This window comes from Nicotiana tomentosiformis, chromosome 7 (genome assembly GCF_000390325.3).
Source record: "Nicotiana tomentosiformis chromosome 7, ASM39032v3, whole genome shotgun sequence".
Lineage (NCBI taxonomy): Eukaryota > Viridiplantae > Streptophyta > Magnoliopsida > Solanales > Solanaceae > Nicotiana > Nicotiana tomentosiformis.
The window spans coordinates 22,171,203-22,187,807 of NC_090818.1; the positions used below are offsets into that span (position 1 = coordinate 22,171,203).

Sequence of the window (16,605 nt, forward strand, 5' to 3'; positions counted from 1 at the left end):
AAATACTACAATTCCGGTATAACTAATCATGAGATTAATTATACCGCAATTTTTTACCTACTAAATATAGAATAAACTCTTCTTAAATTTAGTCCGAGATTAATTATTTTTTATACCTAGTACCAATCGAGACCTACTAATAAGAATAAAACCATGGAATTTTGGATCCTATAATTTGGTCTAATAAAACAAACAAAAAACAATTAATTTACTAAATCAAGAAAATAATTGAAAAGCAGCAAGCACAGAAAATCATATAGGTTGCCAGCCTGAGCCTATTGCAATTTCCATTTGTTTTACCTTTATTTTCTTTCGTTTTCTCTGTCCCCTTCCCAAAATTGGCGGCTATAATTTACTACTCATAATTTACTGTAAAAACTCCGATTTTGACTACTCTTAAGTTAAGAAAAAGAAAAACAACAACCCATCTCATCACACGCGCCATCCGGCGCATAGAAACCACGCACTGAACTTAATAGACCGTTAATCGCATAACGACAATGATTCCACGTGTCAGTGTAAGTAAAAAACAAAACCAGGCGTTGAATACGCGAGTGGACTTGAAAATGCAGATATGTATGTATTAGAATTACACTTTCCTAATGTCACACACATTGTCCTTTTTTAGAAAGAGAAAAGAGTGGAGAAGAAGAAGAAGCGAAGAAGTCTCTCTTCACTGTATTTTCTCTTTGCAACTTTTCACATTTAGCTTTTTCTTTTTTCCAGCTATTTGCAAAAGGTAAAGGATTTTCTCTCTCCAGATTTACAACTAATAAGTGTTTCATTATTTGCCCCTGTTAAACACAATGCTTGCTTGCATCTTTAGTTTTTTAGCTCTTTTTTTGTTTTTCTGCTCAATTATCAGAGTAAAAGCCTCTTCTTTTATATGAAATAATGATGCTTTTCTCAGCTTCATTCTCATCATTTCCACATAATTCACTTACTATTTGGTGGGTATTTTGTTCTTGTTATTTTACTTTTATATTTACCTTCTTCAACTGTTCAAAGTTAGTTTCTTTTCAAGATTTGTTTGTGTACTTCTTTTGTGGACGCTTATTTTGCTCTTTGTTGTTGTTCTTGTTATTGTTATTGTACTTCTTTTTGTGTTTTAGTTTTTGGGACTTGAGTAAGATATTGATTTTTTTTTCTTTTCTTGTTATTCCAGATTGGAAGTTTTTTTATGTATTGGCTATGCAGAGTGTTTTTCCAAAGAAAGGGTAGATTGAAGAAAAAGGTCACAGCTTTGGATCAATGGGTGGGAAGAGATCTATAATATGTTGCTTGAATTTGGAGATCTTGGTTTGGTTTCTGTTAATTTTTGCTTTTCAACTTTCAGATGAAACTGACCCTGGAGATGGTAAGGAACAAACATTTACTAAATTCTGAGTTGTTTTGCCCTTTTTGATTGCTCACAAAATATTATGTAGAAGGAGAGGAACGCTAATTTCATGTTTTGGGCAATGCTGGTTAGGGAGGAACTGATTTGGTAAGCTAAGCTAGATGTTAACTTGAACTCTACTGGGTTCTTAATTCAGGGGAGGAGCTGAGACTTACTAAAAATGGTTATATGAATCCTCTTTATCCATTTCCTCTATTCAAGAATGAATTTAGGAATTTCACTTAGCTTCCTGAAAAACTTGCACGCCGCAGTTACCAATTACATTACAATAGAAAGCTATCATTAATTTAATTTAGAAGAGAAGGAAGGGAAAAGAAAGAGAAGCAAAGGAAAAAAGAGGAAATCAAGTATTGACTCCTAATACCTAAGTTTTTGGGGGGCTATGGATTCCCCAGGCGATATGTGGACTCTGCAGATGCCCTTATTGTCCCAAATATCGACTAAAATGCCATCTTGTTTTCTGTAAACTTTGTCCTTTGGCTTTGTTTGAAGTTAGCATTCGTCAATTGATCGCATCCTAAGTTTCTTATTCGTTCATGAATCAATGCCTGGAATATTTTTTATTTAGTTTGAATTTTTAACTTTGACATTTTCCTTTTCTCCTGGTCTAGTTGCTGCAATTAATGCTTTTCATGCTGCCATGGGATCGCCTTCCCTTCCTGGGTGGGGTATCAGTGGAGATCCGTGTGATGGACAATGGCAAGGGGTCACATGCAATGATACAAATATATTAACCATGTAATTACCTTTCATTTGCTGCAGCATTTCATGGATATTTGGAAGTCATAATTGTTAATCCTTCTAATCATGTTCTTTGCAGTAAACTGAATGTTGCTAACTTGGGAGGTGAACTAGGGGATAGCTTAGCAGGGTTTTCTTCCCTCCAAACGATGTACGCGCCCCACGGATATATCTCCTTTAACATAATACTCCATTTGATTGTGTCTTGCGTGCATGTGCCGCATATTATGTGAATGTTTCCTTTCTAGAGGTATCCTTTATTGTGTGACGTGAGGTCAATAATTGTTGCAACATCTTGTGGCAGAGATCTGAGTAACAATCAAATTGGCGGAACCCTCCCATCCAATCTGCCAGTTACATTGCAGAATATGTATGTATTATGATTTCCCTGGAAGGAGAAATAGAGAGAGAAGCATGAACTTTTACAGCTTCACTTTTTGAGCAAACCATTTGACAGTCTTTACCCTTTTGGCAGTTTTCTTTCAGATAATGAGTTGATGGGAAGTATCCCTACTTCTTTATCTTCCCTAAATCAGCTGTCAGCAATGTGAGTTTCCAGCTTGTAATTTAGATTGGAGATTTTCCATTATCATAATCATGGTTTTGCTCAATTATACTTCATTTTTCTCAGGTCTCTCAACGGAAATCAACTGAGTGGAGAAATTCCTGATTCCTTTCAAGGCCTTACAGCATTGGTTAATCTGTATGACACTGAAGCAAAAGCATTTATAATATTGCCATAGATGTTTTTTAATTGTCCATAACTGGGTGGATTATTTATATTCTGACAGTGATTTGTCAAGTAACAGTTTAAGCGGAGCTTTGCCGTCATCAGTAGGAAACTTGTCCTCCTTGACCACTCTGTGAGTAATTCCACCTTTTGTTGATTTGGTTTGTTATTTATGACCAATGCAAAAATAGCTAATTTCTTGATCTCCAGACGTTTGCAGAATAACCAGCTTTCTGGAACTCTTGACGTTTTACAAGATCTTCCCCTCGCAGATTTGTACTCTTCCTAACTATATTTAACTCAAATATTATTTCCAGGTCCTTAGAATGATATAGCATCTTACTAGTATCTCCCCATCTTTTATGTCCCTCCAGGAATGTGGAAAACAACCTGTTTTCTGGGCCCATACCTCAGAAGTTGTTTTCTATTCCCAATTTCAAGTAAGTACATTTCACTTTCTGCCTTTCTAATATTGTTCTTTATCTTCCAGCTTGTAAGCTACACTATGTTCTTGGCCGCCTATTACATTTTGATGCCTCTTTGTTCAAAGCAATCTTCTAGACACACATTCAGAAATTATTGGAACACAGTCATTGTTGAAGTTCGATTTTTACATGACAAGTTGCTCTCTATTTTTTGTTAACATCCTCTTTCTCAATTCTGAGTGACGTTGTCAGTAACAACCTTGATCAGCTTGTTATTCATGGAAAATTAAGGCAGATAAGAGCTGAAGGACTACAACCATTAATATACACTCAACACTTCTAAAGCTGAACCACATGTATCATCTGTACTCAGCTTCATATTTGCGACCCACTTCAGACCATACTAAACTTTTAGTTAATATACTGGTGAATATCGAACTCAACAAAAGAGAGCATTTCCTGTTCAACATGATAAGACTTCAATAGGCGTCATCATCTCATTAAGTACGGATGAGGGGAAGAGTTCAGAATAGCTTCTGTGACAGACGCTAAGTTTGTTAATTGGCAATATCAAATGCAATTTCTGTCGGCAAATTTCTCAATTTCTAAACCTATCTGTTTAAACTTTTTATGTCCCTATAAACTTCTGTGCTTTTGTGTGTGTATGTGTGTGTGCGTGTGTGCATGTAAGTTTGTGAATCCAAGACCTTCTTTATTCTCTATAAGCTAGAAAAACCTTGTTCTGAACTACAACACTCTTAGTAATAAGCAAGAAAAAATATTATGAAAGGTGTGTAATATGCTAGCCTGTGTGTTAGCTGCACCTTCTTCAGCCATAGCATTTTAGAAAATGAAGCTATTCAATTTGAAGAACACTATTTTCAAAACTGTTCTTCTGGTTTTGACACAGAAAGTTACAGCAAATGGGTTTTATCATGGGATAAGCAAGGGACTTCAGTTCAGTGGAGTCCTGTGTTTTTCAAGTCTCATTAGTCACTTGGTATTTGAGAGCATGTTGGTGATGAAGACTGAAGTATTTATGGTGGATGTGTCTGATACTATGTACATTTTAGGTTTTCAATTTGTTGATAGATGAAGAGGATATGTACGACTGTCATTGAGGAGTGCAAACTTATGGAAAATGACATTGTCAATATACCAGTTCATGAGCTTTTATTTTTTCATAATTAACTTTTGGGGAATTAACTTGTTGGCCAACTACAACAAATTATGAACCTTCTAGTGACACTAAATACTAGGAGTTATGGGATTCAAACTTAAATTCGCTGAGCAAATGCACAACAGAATTAACAATTACCGGAGATGTGACATTTTGAAAAGTATTTTTACGTTGCAAATCCAGATTATGTTTAACGGTTATGACGCTGACTTGGATCAGAATTGCTTGTGCGCTCACAGCATAAACGACAGCTTGAGGACTAGACATAAGAATAATATCAAACTGCATGAGGTAAAGTAGCTAAAATTTTTGACATCATAAGCACCATCACCTGGAAAAGAATATTCCTAACACTATGCTGCGCAAATTTTTAATAGTTGGATATAAGAGCACCTAGCCTCCACAATAAATTGGAAAGATGTGACATCTACAGGCTAAGGAGTGTAGTGTGCACAAAAACCATGAAACACCCATGGTATGATGTTTCATATCTGTCAAAAAAAAGAAAAGAAAAGAAAAAGAAAGATATTTCGTAACTTATATGGTTCTGTCGAGCTGGATCATGGTTACTTTTTGGTCATATTTAAGTTCATATGAGTGCAGGCTAAAATTTACCCAATGTTTGAACACAGGCTTGGATCATATATCTTATTGTTGTTTAAATTTGTTTGTGTGGAAATTTGATTTATTGAATGATATTAGTAAGGATAATTGGATAAATACTGATCCATGCAGGGATGACGTATCAGTTGTTTCATCCTTTTACTCCAAGTGTCCTATAAATGTTTTGATTGACCTTTGATTACAAACAGATGGCTAATGCTGTCCTTTTATTTGCTAATTTTGTTCTTGTCGTGCAGAAATGATGGAAATCCTTTCAACAGTAGTACTGCTCCTTTGCCTCCACCCACTTCTTTAGCAGCACCCCCTCCAGCAGGACTAGCACCACCCTTTTTTAAGCCTCCAACTTCAACGCAGACACCACCAACTTCTGGAAGAAAACCTGGAAAACAGGCTGATGGACCAACAGCAACTGCAGAACCCAGTTCAAAAGGAAGCAAAAAGTCTGTTAAAAGGGTAGTCTGGATATCCATTGTAGCAGTTTTGTCATTTATAATATTGGTTATAGCAATCCTGCTCTTCCTGCCAAGATGCCTCAAGGATAGGCAAGAGAATAATTGGTCCAGACGGCATGAAGTAGCTCCTTTTGTGGGGTCCAGGGAGAATCGTAGAGATAATGGTTCATTGGTCCAACTTGGACATGATGTAGAGAAAGGTACTGCAAATTATTAAAACCTCTTAACTATTTTATCGTGTGTATTGTTCCCTATCAGAATTTTTATTCTGTGTATTGATGCTAGTGTTCCTTAGTCTGACTTTTCTCCTTAGGTCCTACAGTGAAAACTACTTTTCTTTAATTTAGGCTTTATTTGAATCTATGGACTTTATATCTAAGCATGCATTTAAATCGACAGTGGTTATCCATGTTTCTTCAAATTATGTCAATTTATAATCCTAGTGAAATAGTCCAAATTCTCTATTTACATCATCATCTGAAATGCCCTCTAAAAAATTTCATAAATTTGAATATGTTTTTGCAACATTTGGAACTAAAAAGCTATGAATGTAAAACCCCTCACTCTCCAGTCTTTGATGATAAGTGAACTTAATATGTGTTTAACAGCTCCTCCTCTAGTGAGGCCAAAGGAAGAGCAACAACTAAGAAGACCGGCTCGCGCTCCCATGCCAGAGCATGAGCAGGAGGTAAATGTGCAAAACATGAGTGCAGTGCCAAAGAAGGATACTGGTGAGATAAACCTAAGCAGAATTGATATTGATCTATTGGCGCCGCCACCCCCCCCTCCTCCTCCTCCTCCACCACCGCCACCCCCTCCACAAGAGAGAGTTATTGTGAAGCCAATTGCACCTGCTGAAGATAGTGCCATGAAGTTTCCAACCAGACCACTTCCACTAACTTCTGTGAGATCTTACACAATTGCATCTCTTCAGCAATACACCAACAGCTTTTCTCAAGATAATAATCTGATTGGATCAGGAATGCTGGGAACTGTTTATAGGGCAGAGCTTCCAAATGGAAAGGTATAAGATATGATTGAAATCAATATAGTTCGATACTCGAAATTATTAACTGTGTTATCCTATCCCTGCTAGATTATCCAGAACCTAGATAGTTTTTTCTCTTTTCAACTTGCTTTCTTCGGGGTCTTTTTGACTGATCTTCTGTTAGCATTAGAGAAGCTTCTTAATCTGTAGTTGCATCACGTGGACTGGTCTTGTATATAAGTGCTTAATTGATTAAGAATTATTGTCACACTGGTCAAATTATGTGCAAAAATGGTTTGCTGGTGGAAATCCAGAGTCTCATATTTATAAGGGTAAATAGTATTTTATAAATTCTGGTAAAAGTGAAATGACTATCAATTGCTGCATCAGGTTTTTCTTGTTACATAAATTTTCTTCAGGACGTTTCGTGGTTCTTTCTAGTCCTATTCCTTTTCTCGGTTTTAAATTAACCGTTAAGTGGTATTTTATTCCACTAGCGAACTTAGTTGATCAGATTTAAAGTGAAAATCAACTTTCTACCTGTATAAGCTTATCATCTGAGTTGGTATCCCTAGTTTTGTCCTTTGCTGTATTACAGGATCTGCCAAATACTGATGCATCTTTTTCTACCAAGAAATTATCTTATAATCAGAATATACAACAGTTGTGTTGATTTTCTACATAAGTTATTTGTAATGTACATGCATTTCTCTGGCACGCCAAATCTCACTATCCATTCCATTGCTGACATTAAATTGAATCATTTGGTGGTTGCAATATTTTACATCTAACTCTTAACCATTTGAATGCTTACACAGTTACTTGCAGTCAAGAAGCTGGACAGAAGAGTTTCCAATCAACAGAAGGATGATGAGTTTCTTGACCTAGTAAACTTGATTGACGGAATTCGTCATGCTAACGTTGTCGAGTTGATGGGCTATTGTGCGGAGCATGGTCAAAGGCTTCTGGTTTATGAGTATTGCGGTAGTGGAACACTACAAGATGCACTGCACTCTGATGATGAATTCAAGAAACTACTTTCATGGGATACCCGCATCAGGATGGCTCTTGGAGCTGCAAGAGCCTTGGAGTAAGTCAAATTGTATACAGTATATATGTATGAACGATGAAAAATTCTGATGGTGAAGATGCTTTTGGCAGTGATCTATAAGAAGTTTCTGCAAACAGCAGTAAATCATAACTTAGCCAGTAGAACATTGCAAAAAGGTCAAATCATGACCTAATTATTATGGTCCTGAAATTTCTTGCCTTAATGGTTGGAGACAGTAGTTATAATTGCTGTGTTTCGCTTTATACTACTATTTCTTTCCTCTGCATGTGTTCATGTGAGGGACTAAGGGAGGTTGAACACGATAATGGAAAGAAAAAACCATCACCCCCCTATGGAGTATTAGGAGTGGGATTGCTAGGTTGTATGATCTTAGATTTGCATGACAAGTGAGTTAGAGCAAATGTTGAATCTGATGTATTAACTATTTGTTCTCTTCGTGCAATGAAGGTATCTCCATGAGGTCTGCGAGCCGCCTATTATTCACAGAAACTTCAAGTCTGTCAATCTTCTCCTTGATGATGAGTTGGCTGTGCATGTCTCTGATTGTGGTTTAGCTTCACTGATATCATCAGGTGCTGTGAGTCAGGTAACTTTCCCATCCTAATGTTAATTCTGTATTACAAGTGTGGAACAAAGTGGAACATTTGCCTTGGGGAAATCAAATACCAGGTTTATGCTGGAAGTGAAGATATGAGCTGAATATACAGTTAAGAAAGGAGTGTAGTGATGATCAAAGTGCTTCTAAATAAGACATTGGAGTAGAGCAGTAAGAACTATGACTGATGTAAATGGATGAAGTCATTGTTTAGAAATAGTTGATTCTGGAAACTTACCTTTTCTTATATTTCTTATGCATTACGTCCTTAAAGAATTCGAAAATAGTATAAGTGATGTTGTACTTATTTTCAGTTGTCAGGACAACTTCTTACGACCTACGGCTATGGTGCCCCAGAATTTGAGTCAGGGATTTACACTTCTAAGAGTGATGTTTACAGTTTTGGCGTGGTGATGCTGGAACTCTTAACAGGCAGAATGTCATATGACCGGTAAAGCCATTTGCGCCCCAATGAGTAAATTTTGTTACATCTTTTTCTCCCAGCTATTCATTACATATGTACCATATTCAGAACTCGAAGTCGAGGAGAGCAATTCTTGGTCAGATGGGCAATCCCTCAGCTACATGATATTGATGCCTTGACGAGGATGGTTGATCCTTCGCTCAAAGGAAAGTACCCACTTAAGTCATTATCACATTTTGCTGACATAATATCCCGCTGTGTTCAGGTGAGTTCTTTTTGTTCTTTCTCTGACCACTAAAACTAGTCCGCTTACTTCTGGGCATCAGTTGATCTCTGAATGGGTCACATAGCCAGGCTGTCGTTTCTCTCAATATTTATACAAGTATTTACGCATAATTTTTTTTTTACAAGCAAGTAATTTATCCTAATCTCAACTATTTCATTCCTTGATCAAACTTTGGGTACAAACAAAGAAAATTGTAACATGTAAAATCATTAATTTCTTATCACTGGAAAAAAAGGAACTGTACTGCGTCAAAATGGGAGTTGTAGACTTACGCAGTTCGCTTTTGTCTCTATTAATCAGTAGAATTTGAAGTGTCTACCAGTTTAAGGACTTCTTTGAATCTGTAGTATGAGTGTACCAGGTTTTAGGCATAGTTAAAGTTGCAAGGACAAAAAGCGGAAACTTTCCATCTTTCTAAAAAGATTGATGTTTCGAGATCGTTTTCTGCCCAGGTGTCTCATAATCTCTTCGTGACCCAGTGAAGAGTGTGGGTTTGTTGTAGTAGAAGCAAACAACACTTGAAAAGTCCGAATCAACTAACGATTTACTGACGACACCACATTCACCAAATTAAAGCTTGTAGATGCAATAGATGTATATATTACCTTTGCCTTCCAAGGATGACTAAGATTTAGCTGTTGTATAGGCTTTGCCTTCACATATTGCTTTAACTATCTTTGATATTTTGTTTCAGCCCGACCAAGAGTTCCGGCCACCAATGTCAGAAGTTGTTCAAGACCTCATACAAATGATTAGAAGAGAATCTCCTAGTAGATCCGACGAAGAATGACTTGAACTAGACATGCATTCTATAGCAGATTCAGCCGTGGAGTAACCAAAACTTCAAGATTTTTTACTTCGTGAGGGATTTAACTCGAGCTGAGATACTTGGATCCAAGATTTTGGGGCTGTTGTAGATGCAGTGCTCTGCTACCCGAACTTCATACCTCTGAGACACAAGGCAGGCTAGAACAAACAGTGTGATTTCAAACCAGCACGGCTCGATTATCCTGATTCTTAGTACAATTTTTTGCAATCATTCTAATGTTCATTTAGGCTAAATAGAAGCCACAATGCATAAAATGCACTAACCCCATTGTTTAAGAGCTTATTTATTATGGTTGTTAATTGGTATGTCTGAAGTTGTAAATCTTTATTTGTTCTGCTGTACATTTTCATTTGTTTGTACAAGAATATTATTCTTCACTCTTTCAACATGGACTTGCTGTAACACTTTCTTCACAGTTATTCAATTGTGCAATGATGGATATGGTCAATGGATATTCACTTTAAGGTTGTTTCAATTTAGAATTTCTCCAAACATTATGGTAATTCTTATAGGAGTACTTTTTAATAGCAGGTTAAACTACAGAGTATATGAGATTACCAATTAGTGGCCGGATTTATAATTAAAAGCATGTGGAGTAGTATTTAATTCTTTACCTTAAAATTAGACAACGAGATCCGGTGGTGAGACATTCATTGTCTTGGTCTCAGATATATATATTTAGTTGAATTCTTTTTGTCCATATAATAATCTATAGTATTGTTAAGGTTTTTGTACACTCTTTAGAAAAGGATACAACAGTATTTGTCTAAACTACCCTTTAAAACTATTTCACTTAGTACTATTTTACCAATTAAAATAATCATAGATTTAAGAAAAGTAGTAATAAATTACCCTGCAACAAATTCAGTCTAATAGTAATAAATAAAAACCTGTAAAGAATATATTGATGAATACAGTGACACTCACTAGTCACTTCAAGTAAAAGCTTGATTATATAGTGACCCCCGACTGTACTGTTTCAACTAACCAATGAGCCTATCCCACGTGTCATTGTGACATTCAGAACCTATATAACGGCTCTGATTTGTCACTGCTGCCATCCCGTGAATGAATAACTTTTTAACGTGCAATTTCTCAAAAAGAGTTGTAACATTTAAGCAGAAAATCAGAAAAAAAAAAAAAAAGGACTGTGAAAGAGAAGTAAGAAATATAGTAGGATACCACGTCTATTTCGTAAACGCGCATCTTGCTTGATAAATACATATATACCAAATCTAAACCTCACTTTCCGCAAGATTCCAGATCTGTGACTGTGAACATTGCTTCGTTCGAAGTTGCTCTAATGGCTGGCCGTTACAATGATAATCCGTTTGCTGAAGATGAAGTGAACCCTTTTGCGGTACATCGCTTTACTCTTCTTTAGTAGTACTACTATCTTTGATGCTCCCTATTTTTGAAAATTTTAATTTCATAGTCTGGAAACTAAATGGGGTTTGAATTGGTGGTTTTCTTGTTCTGAAAAAAAGAAGAGTTTTTGCAGAAAGTTAATTATGGGGGTATGAAGTTCTTGATCATAAAAAGGGGTATGGAGTCTTTTCTTTTTCTAAATTTCGTGGGTCCAATTTCCAGATCTGTTAATTGCATTTTGATTCTTGGTTCAATTTAAGCTAGCATAATTGTTCTTTTTTAGGATTTTGGAGCTACTTGAATTTCACTGAACGAGCTTGTAATAATTGAACTATTGTAGAATTGAGCTGTGACCTGGTTTTCAGCTGAGAATCATGCAACATAACAATGTATTGGTCGAATTTTTACATTAGCTGAATGCAATGGTTTCAGCAGTAGATTTTGAATTTGTTTCTGTAGAATAGTAATAGTACACAGATCAGGAAAATAATATCAGTTTTTATTTAAGGAGAGGACTGAGGAGGAGGATCACAGTTCTCTTGCCTTTCTACTTGTCTGAATGGTAAAGTTCTTAATGTGCTGCAGTGTCAGAAAGAACATCTTTGGATTATTAGTGTTTTGTGTAACATCTGTGGGATAATTGGTTGTTGACCTTGAAATTTGTGAAATGTCTCAGTGCTGATTCGATTTTGACAGATAGAACTTAAGTTTTGCCATTTGTATTTCACTCTTCCTGCAAAATGTTACTTGAGTCATGCTTCTTTTATTTTCCTTTTTATAATTTTCAATTTGCTTTATAGGGTAATTCTATTTTTGTTGTTTTTAGACCAAGGGTCCTCAAAAAAATGGTCAATAGAATTGTGGAACGGTCCATTTTTAATGACCGTAATAAAATTGCTTTCTTCAAAGTTGTCAAGAGTTTTCTCATCTGAAAGCTGACTTGCTGAAGATCTGGAAAATGCAATTGTTACTTTTCCTTGAATTCTAAATAGTCTTATGTAATAAACGTGCAAAATTCCTTTAACCCCATGAAGATCTCAAATCCTTCTCAAAGATGTGGTATAGGCTAAGGTATTTTCATAAATGGAGCCCCATCTCTCGAAAAAGAGAACTATAAAAAGGAAGCAATTCCTACAGAGTCTGGATCATCCTAGTCAGCAAGTATTAGCAATTTACCCCATACAAATATCGGCATTTGATATTATTATTAATATTAAAATACCACCTTTATGCTAGGGTCCGTGCCGAGTATCTTAATGCAGCTCCTCAGGCCTTCTAGTGACCTAACAATGCATTTAACAAGATGGTACTGCATGTTGCAGTTGTAACTAGTGAATTGTCAGAATGATGAGGATGTAGTTTGTCTTCTGTGTGACATCAAAACAATTTTGTCTACCCACAGGAAGAATCACAACTAGCGAAATGTACAACTAAGTCTGATCTTTATGCATCTGTATTTTTTACAACACCTTGTCCTCTTTCCATGACGTATTTATAGTCTGCAATGATATTGTGATTCCCAATCTAGTTTGTTTTGTATTCTGAAATAATTGGAACAGAAGATTTTCAATCCCGTTAAAGCTGAACTCAAATCCTTTTCCTTTCTTGTGTACATATTATGCAAGGCATTGATCTTCATTGCTGAATAGTGAGAACATCCAATTGTATGTTCTTTTAGTCCTAGTAATTGTAAACAGTACCTCATTGTGTATTATGGCACTTAATACTTACTAAAATCTGCAGAATAATGGAAGTGTCGCCCCTGCTAGGCCTTCCCCTCTTCCTCATGAACCCGCCGGCTATGACCGCGGCGCAACGGTTGATATTCCTCTCGATGGTTCAAAGGTGAAAGCAGATTTGATAAAATGAACTCGTATTTTTTGCTTACCTGTGTGACTACTATACCTGTGTTCACTTGGAGCGTAGGACTGAGTGATCCTTGCTTTTGCTCAAACTAATCAGGACCTGAAGAAGAAGGAGAAGGAACTCCAAGCTAAAGAGGCTGAATTGAAAAAAAGAGAGCAGGTGGGTTGTTACTCTGCATTGCCTTCTAGTTATGTCTTGCTTATCTTCCAGAATAGAAAGCATAATCTTTCATCAAAGATCATTTTTTATACAATGCCTTGTCAATCATGGAATTCGTGTAAGATTACGGGATATCTATTACCAAGTCATTACTGTTGTCTAGCTGTAGAAGGTTTTTGTTTTTTGGTTCATGGTGCTGCGGACTGTCTTTTGCCTTTTAGGCATTCTGAAAATTATTAATTTGTCACGTTTATTGGTTTCATGTAGGAACTTAAAAGGAAGGAGGATGCGATAACAAGAGGTAGTTTTCCACTGTATGCACATATATCTTTATTGTCTTGAACTGAATCAGGGGTTTGAATCATGCTTTCCTCTCTGTGAACTGACTTTATTTCATATCCCTCTTATTCTTTTTCAGCTGGTGTAGTTATAGAGAATAAGAATTGGCCACCTTTCTTCCCCATAATTCATCATGATATCGCAAATGAAATTCCAATCCATCTACAGAAATTGCAATATGTCGCATTCACTACATTATTGGGTATGTCCTCATGTCTTCTGTACAACTCTTTATTCTATGAATGCTATTGGTGCCTCTCACTTGACCTTTCTAGTAAGTATTCTTCAACCTTTTAGGTTAACCTGACCTGGAGATTGTGATGCATATTAATAGTTTTCACTACTTTCTCTTGCTGGACTTTGTTTCAAAAGAAAAGTGTTCTGTATGGTATTCTAGTTGTCTATTTGCATATTTGTGTTTATGCTTCTAAGGATTGTAAAACATAAACTCCATCTTTTAACAATTGTTGTGCTACTGGTTTTAGTGACACTTGGATCAAGAGGGTCTACAATATCCTCTTAAGTGCCTGCTAATATCTTTGGAATTTGGGATAAGATTTGAAAGTCGTACTATTTCATGTCACTGGTAGCTGGTTACATCTCAAATCTACTTGTCCAAATTGAGAAATCAGAAAAAAGAGAATGAGGGATTCCTAGATGGTTTTTGTTGGAATGATCCTGACAGTCATTGACTTCTTTTATTGTTGAACTGGACTAGTTTTTTTGAACTAGTTTATCTATTAATGCTCTTATGGTGGTTGACTCTCTTTGGACATGGTGAATTGCAGGTTTGGCAGCCTGTCTTGTATGGAACCTTGTAGCTGTCACCTTAGCTTGGATCAGAGGACAAGGTTGCTGTGGAACTGAAATTACTAACCTCTCCTATGCTTTAGTGAAAATTAACCATCTAAGGTTAGCATTTTGTCATTGTAGGTCCAACAATCTGGTTGCTTGCTGTTATCTACTTAATATCAGGTGTCCCAGGAGCCTATGTCTTGTGGTATCGGCCTCTTTATCGTGCAATGAGGTACACATTTGTGCTTCCTTAGTGTGAAAAAATAGATGGGGACTCCCTGTGGGAGGGAATAGATTTATGGAGTATTAATTTTTTTTTTTATTTCCGTTGTGTGACCTTCCGAAAGAGTCAATATCTCATATCCATTTTGTTTGCAGGACTGACAGTGCGCTAAAGTTTGGGTGGTTTTTCTTAAGTTACGTGGTAATACTACATTTCCTTATTAGTTTTTCTTTATACTCATGAGTTGCTTATTCAGGACTCTGACCACTCTTTTTTATCTTGTAGTTTCACATTGGATTCTGCATCGTTGCTGCTGTGGCACCTCCAATTTTCTTCAAGGGGAAATCTTTGACGTATGTTGCCATTTTTTTAATTTTTATATGTCAGAATTGACAATGGTTTGGTGGTACAAGCACGTTTCTTGGATATGAAACCAGTTGCCTTACCTTCCTGTTCGAGAAGACCATGCATGGTTGAGCTCATGCATTGAATTATTTTTATCTAATCTATGTGTTCGTTGATAATATGATTAATTCCAATAAAAGAAATGACTTGTTCCTTTTCCATTTCCTTGTTTAACAGTGGTATCTTGCCTGCAATTGATCTTCTGGGCTGGCATGCTTTGGTTGGGGTGAGCTTTTATATTTATGTCTCAAAGTTTACCTTTAAAGCACTATTGAGTCGTGTATTCCATCTGAGTTCATATTCTTATTATTTCGGGATATCAACAATTATTAACTATTCTCAGTACACTTTTCTTGATCCATATGATAGAATTTCATGAGTAATTCTTTTCCCCAGAAAAATCAGACATTTTTCTTGTATGTTCGCCTTTGATGAAAATTTCACACCTCCTAAGCTTGCTTTTACTTTGCAGATATTCTACTTCATTGGAGCTGCATTCTTCTGTCTTGAAACACTGATCAGTATATGGGTTATACAGGTTTAGTTATCCGCCTCTCTTTTGTCATATTTCCTTGTGACTTGTGTCTCATCTTCTGATTTGCTCTACACCTTGTGCAGCAAGTCTACATGTATTTCCGTGGAAGTGGAAAAGCTGCAGAGATGAAGAAAGAGGCTGCAAGATCGACTATGATGGCAGCATTATAACATCACTGTGGGTGCGCGAACATGTGCAGTTTTGGGCTTCGGGTTTGTTAAATTCTTTGATTGCTTATTCCCTTACACCTTAACTGGATTCCTGAGTGTTTCTGAAGTACATAGTGGTAATCACAGAGCATTTGAACAAAATTGATGTTAGAGAGTAATACTTACCCATTCTGGGATTTTTCTTTTACACTCATGGCCCTCTGGGAACAGCCTGACCTTATCTTGATATCAAAATTCTTTGAAATGCTTATGGTTTTCCTATATGTTATTTGTGTTTTTCAATATGCAAACCCTTCTTATTATCTTGCTGTTGATACTGCTTCTCTTTCATGGCTTATCCACTACTGTATTTCTTTTTAAAACTGCTATGATTGTGCTTTGCTTGAGCCAAGGGTTTATCAGAAACGGCATCTCTATCTTTGCAAGGTAGGGGTAAGGTTGCGTACACACTACCCTTCCCAGACCCCACTTGTGGGTTTATTGTTGTTGTTTATATGCAAACCCTTGCCAGCATCACAGTTTACAATTCAATCTAAAGCAATTACCTGTACCATTAGATTAACAAGGAAATGAAGAACAGAAGTATTTATCAAATCTGTATCAGTGTCATGAGCTTGATTTTCAATGACAATCATAGAGATTAAGAAGGAAAATGTAAATAACAATTAACAGGAAATTTGTCATGAAATTTAAAAAATGGAAATTAATGAGACATTAGTAAGAAAGGAAAACGCTTTTTTGATGTTATTGTTCTTTCCTAATTTCTATTATATGATGTTATTGTTGTTTTTCTCTTTCCTTTTTTTCCTTCGAGTAATCAACATTCTTATATTTAGCCCTTTTGTCCGCATTCCCTTTGTCATTTTGTAGCCATTCTTCTTACTTTCCGTTCCTTTTCATCCTACCATTTTTCACAGATGAAAAAAAATGCCAGGAAATTTATATTAAAATTTAATTTTAAAAGACCAGGTAATAACTATTCAATATGTTCAGTTAGTTA

The 16,605-nt window shown here is 36.2% G+C and overlaps 2 protein-coding genes across 4 annotated transcripts; both read left to right on the forward strand.

The window, feature by feature from the left end:
• The first annotated feature begins 590 nt into the window (after nucleotides 1-590).
• On the forward strand, nucleotides 591-10,220 carry LOC104116721 (protein STRUBBELIG-RECEPTOR FAMILY 3-like). Of its 3 annotated transcripts, none has more exons than XM_070181383.1 (17): nucleotides 591-739; nucleotides 1,166-1,357; nucleotides 2,011-2,137; nucleotides 2,220-2,291; nucleotides 2,445-2,510; nucleotides 2,616-2,687; nucleotides 2,772-2,843; nucleotides 2,932-3,003; nucleotides 3,081-3,146; nucleotides 3,245-3,310; nucleotides 5,336-5,751; nucleotides 6,160-6,575; nucleotides 7,358-7,629; nucleotides 8,059-8,197; nucleotides 8,521-8,657; nucleotides 8,739-8,895; nucleotides 9,611-10,220. In XM_070181383.1, exons 2-17 carry the CDS (start codon nucleotides 1,252-1,254, stop codon nucleotides 9,704-9,706), a joined length of 2,352 nt encoding a protein of 783 aa, XP_070037484.1. In that variant the 5' UTR covers nucleotides 591-739; nucleotides 1,166-1,251; the 3' UTR covers nucleotides 9,707-10,220. The 3 variants fall into 3 exon arrangements, with proteins under 3 accessions (XP_070037484.1, XP_070037485.1, XP_070037486.1); XM_070181384.1 differs by lacking the exon at nucleotides 591-739 and adding an exon at nucleotides 795-950; XM_070181385.1 differs by lacking the exon at nucleotides 591-739 and adding an exon at nucleotides 1,428-1,486.
• Nucleotides 10,221-10,852: 632 nt separating this feature from the next.
• On the forward strand, nucleotides 10,853-15,887 carry LOC104116722 (secretory carrier-associated membrane protein 1). Its single transcript, XM_009627643.4, has 12 exons — nucleotides 10,853-11,105; nucleotides 12,857-12,958; nucleotides 13,076-13,138; nucleotides 13,406-13,439; nucleotides 13,557-13,679; nucleotides 14,266-14,328; nucleotides 14,411-14,504; nucleotides 14,651-14,696; nucleotides 14,781-14,848; nucleotides 15,078-15,126; nucleotides 15,373-15,438; nucleotides 15,519-15,887. The coding sequence occupies exons 1-12, from the start codon at nucleotides 11,049-11,051 to the stop codon at nucleotides 15,603-15,605; spliced, it is 852 nt and encodes a 283-aa protein (XP_009625938.1). The 5' UTR covers nucleotides 10,853-11,048; the 3' UTR covers nucleotides 15,606-15,887.
• The last annotated feature ends 718 nt before the right edge of the window (nucleotides 15,888-16,605 follow it).